This window comes from Castanea sativa, chromosome 3, assembly GCF_040712315.1.
Source record: "Castanea sativa cultivar Marrone di Chiusa Pesio chromosome 3, ASM4071231v1".
Lineage (NCBI taxonomy): Eukaryota > Viridiplantae > Streptophyta > Magnoliopsida > Fagales > Fagaceae > Castanea > Castanea sativa.
The window spans coordinates 22,422,046-22,424,565 of NC_134015.1; the positions used below are offsets into that span (position 1 = coordinate 22,422,046).

Genomic DNA, 2,520 nt, shown 5'->3' on the forward strand with positions numbered 1-2,520 from the left:
ATAAATACCATCCCAACCATCAACTCTTTGCGAACACAACTTCTGTGCTTTTCTACCATTTCTTTGATTCATTAATCTCTAAAATCCTGCCCTGACAAGTCGATCTAAAATGGCGAGTGATCGAACCTGGTCAACCGGCCTCTTTGACTGTTGCTCTGACCGGCATACCTGTAAATTCCTTATCCTTTCCTTTCCTTACTTATTAAAAAGGTTTATATATTTGTTGAATCGTGTCAAAAATTTTCTTTTCTGTTCCTCGTTCTTTCTAGGTTACAGAATAAAAAATTATCTCCTTTATAGTGATTGAAATATTGTTAGTTTTAAGACTGAAATCTTTTTCTGTCACAGGTTGTTTGACATTCTGGTGTCCATGCGTTGCTTTTGGCCGGACCTCGGAGATTCTAGATAAAGGATCATCCAGTAAGTATTACAAAAGCGTATAGAATGATCAACTTCAAGCCCATGGTCTAATGGTTTATAAATCTCATTTGATACATGAAGTTTTGAGTTCAAATTTTCTATATATCGAACACCTTTAATTTAGACCACCCCCAAGAGATTTCTCCCACTATTTTTGTGGGACGGAATCACCGAAAATTATAATACTTGGAGATCAGTGAAGTGCTATGAGAGCCCTAAACAATAATCTTAGCAGAAAAGAAAAATAAAGGAAAAGAAAATGAGGACTATTTAGTGACCGTTTATATACATGAAATATGTGCAATATTTATACATATATACATATAAATAGTTAAATAAAAACTGACTTGTAAGATGTATGTATGGTCTTTGTGCAACATTCAGATTGTTGCGTAAATGGGACGCTTTATACACTGCTCGGTATTTTCACTGCTACTTCTTTTATTGGACCCTTCTATTCATGCTGTTATCGTACAAAACTGAGAGAGCAGTACTTGTCGGGGAAGAATCATTGTGAGGACTTTTGCACACATTTTTTCTGCCATTGTTGTGCCTTATGCCAAGAGTATCGTGAGCTTCAAAATCGCGGTTTCGACATGTCTGCTGGTAATATTAATCTCTCGCTCTATCTGTGTCTGTGTGTGAGAGATAAATAAATCCTTTGAAAATGAAATTTTTCATGGGCTATCAATGATGGGATTTTCCTGGTTTTGCTTAGGATGGAGAGGGAATCCGCACATGCACAATAAAGTAGTGTCGAAGGCCCCAGTTGTGGAAGGAGAGATGAGGCGTTAGTATGCTGGAAGATTTGCTTTGTGTGTTGTGTTCTGCGCGCACGGTCAATGTTTGAAAAATAAGGCACTCTATTTACACAAATGAATTTGAAAATGATGGAGGTGAATAATAAACTTGTGTTTGTAACATTATTTCCTGCGAGTTTGTTTTTGAGTTACTGTGGTAACTTGAAATGCTGTATTTAAGTGGTACTCTAGCTTGTAATGTTGAATTGATATTAAATAAGTAACCATGCAGTGCGCTAGCTTTTTTTATTTTTTATTTTTTATTTTTTATTTTTTATTTATTTTTTTATGAGATACGCTAGCTTGTTTTATTGAATAATGAGTACTATGTAGTAAATTTTAAATAATTTGTTGGGAACTGAGGTGATTAACTCTTCTGATCTTATTTTTTTAGGTTGGGAGAGATTTTTTTATTTTATTTTTTGAAGTCATTTGAAGGGCTTTTAAAATAGGCTGGACTTCTAAACTCTTTTTTTGTTTCTCAAATCTTGTATTCATTTTCTCTATCCAACCCATTTCATATTTGACATTATTTTCTAGTCTAGTTTTTGCTTCTTTTTTCACTTTATAATTTTCAATTAAGATTTCAACATAATTGAAAGAGAGAGTGTTTTTTGATGGGACAAGTCAATGCTAGAGCGATCTACATATTTGATTTTTTTTTTTTTTAAATGCTAATGTATTCATTTTCAAGAAAACGAAAACACAAATCCTATTTTTTTGGATACTAAAAAAATAAAAGTTGAATACAAATATAGTCAAACAAGTTTTTTAGTAGGGGGTCCCACGAAAACTGAAAATGAATACGGAATTCACCACTTTTTTGCTCAAACTAAACAGGCTCTTAGGATTCTGTTTCTGTATCCTTTAATTATTGAATTATATAAAATAAAAAAAAAGTTAAGATTTCCTATAAAAAATATCTTGTAATTTTTATGCAAACAAGGTAATATGTAATAAATACAAAGAGAACTAATTGATAGAATTTTGTACTTTCAGGTTCAATCTCCTTTCAGTTGGTAAGTTGATATATTACATAATAAAAGTTGACTTTTAGAAGATTTCGTTGCAACATTTGGCTACAACCTCATTGTAAAATTTATTTTATTAATTGTTAAGATTTTTTAGTTAAGTTGAAAGTAAGGAAGACAATCTTGTACCGTACTAGCCGGTATGGCTGGTATTTTCCATTCCAATACCTTGGCTGGTACAGAAGTACTGATGTTTCGTACCGGTTTAAATACCGAGCATATTGGTCCGTTTCGGCCATTCCGGGGTAAATACCGAATTCCAGCCGGTT

At 32.9% G+C, this 2,520-nt stretch overlaps 1 protein-coding gene across 1 annotated transcript; it reads left to right on the forward strand.

Moving 5' to 3' along the window:
* On the forward strand, nucleotides 1–1,469 carry LOC142626949 (cell number regulator 2-like). The gene is made up of 4 exons (XM_075800699.1): nucleotides 1–170; nucleotides 349–420; nucleotides 805–1,026; nucleotides 1,139–1,469. Exons 1-4 carry the CDS (start codon nucleotides 110–112, stop codon nucleotides 1,213–1,215), a joined length of 432 nt encoding a protein of 143 aa, XP_075656814.1. The 5' UTR covers nucleotides 1–109; the 3' UTR covers nucleotides 1,216–1,469.
* Nucleotides 1,470–2,520: the final 1,051 nt, after the last annotated feature.

What these genes read in the sequence shown, in the direction of transcription:
- LOC142626949 (XM_075800699.1), top strand. Translation starts at nt 110, where the DNA reads ATGGCGAGTGATCGAACCTGGTCAACCGGCCTCTTTGACTGTTGCTCT. An exon ending in TCTAGATAAAGGATCATCCA is followed by an intron (nt 421 to 804) that starts GTAAGTATTACA and finishes TGCAACATTCAG; the next exon opens with ATTGTTGCGTAAATGGGACG. An exon ending in CGGTTTCGACATGTCTGCTG is followed by an intron (nt 1,027 to 1,138) that starts GTAATATTAATC and finishes GGTTTTGCTTAG; the next exon opens with GATGGAGAGGGAATCCGCAC.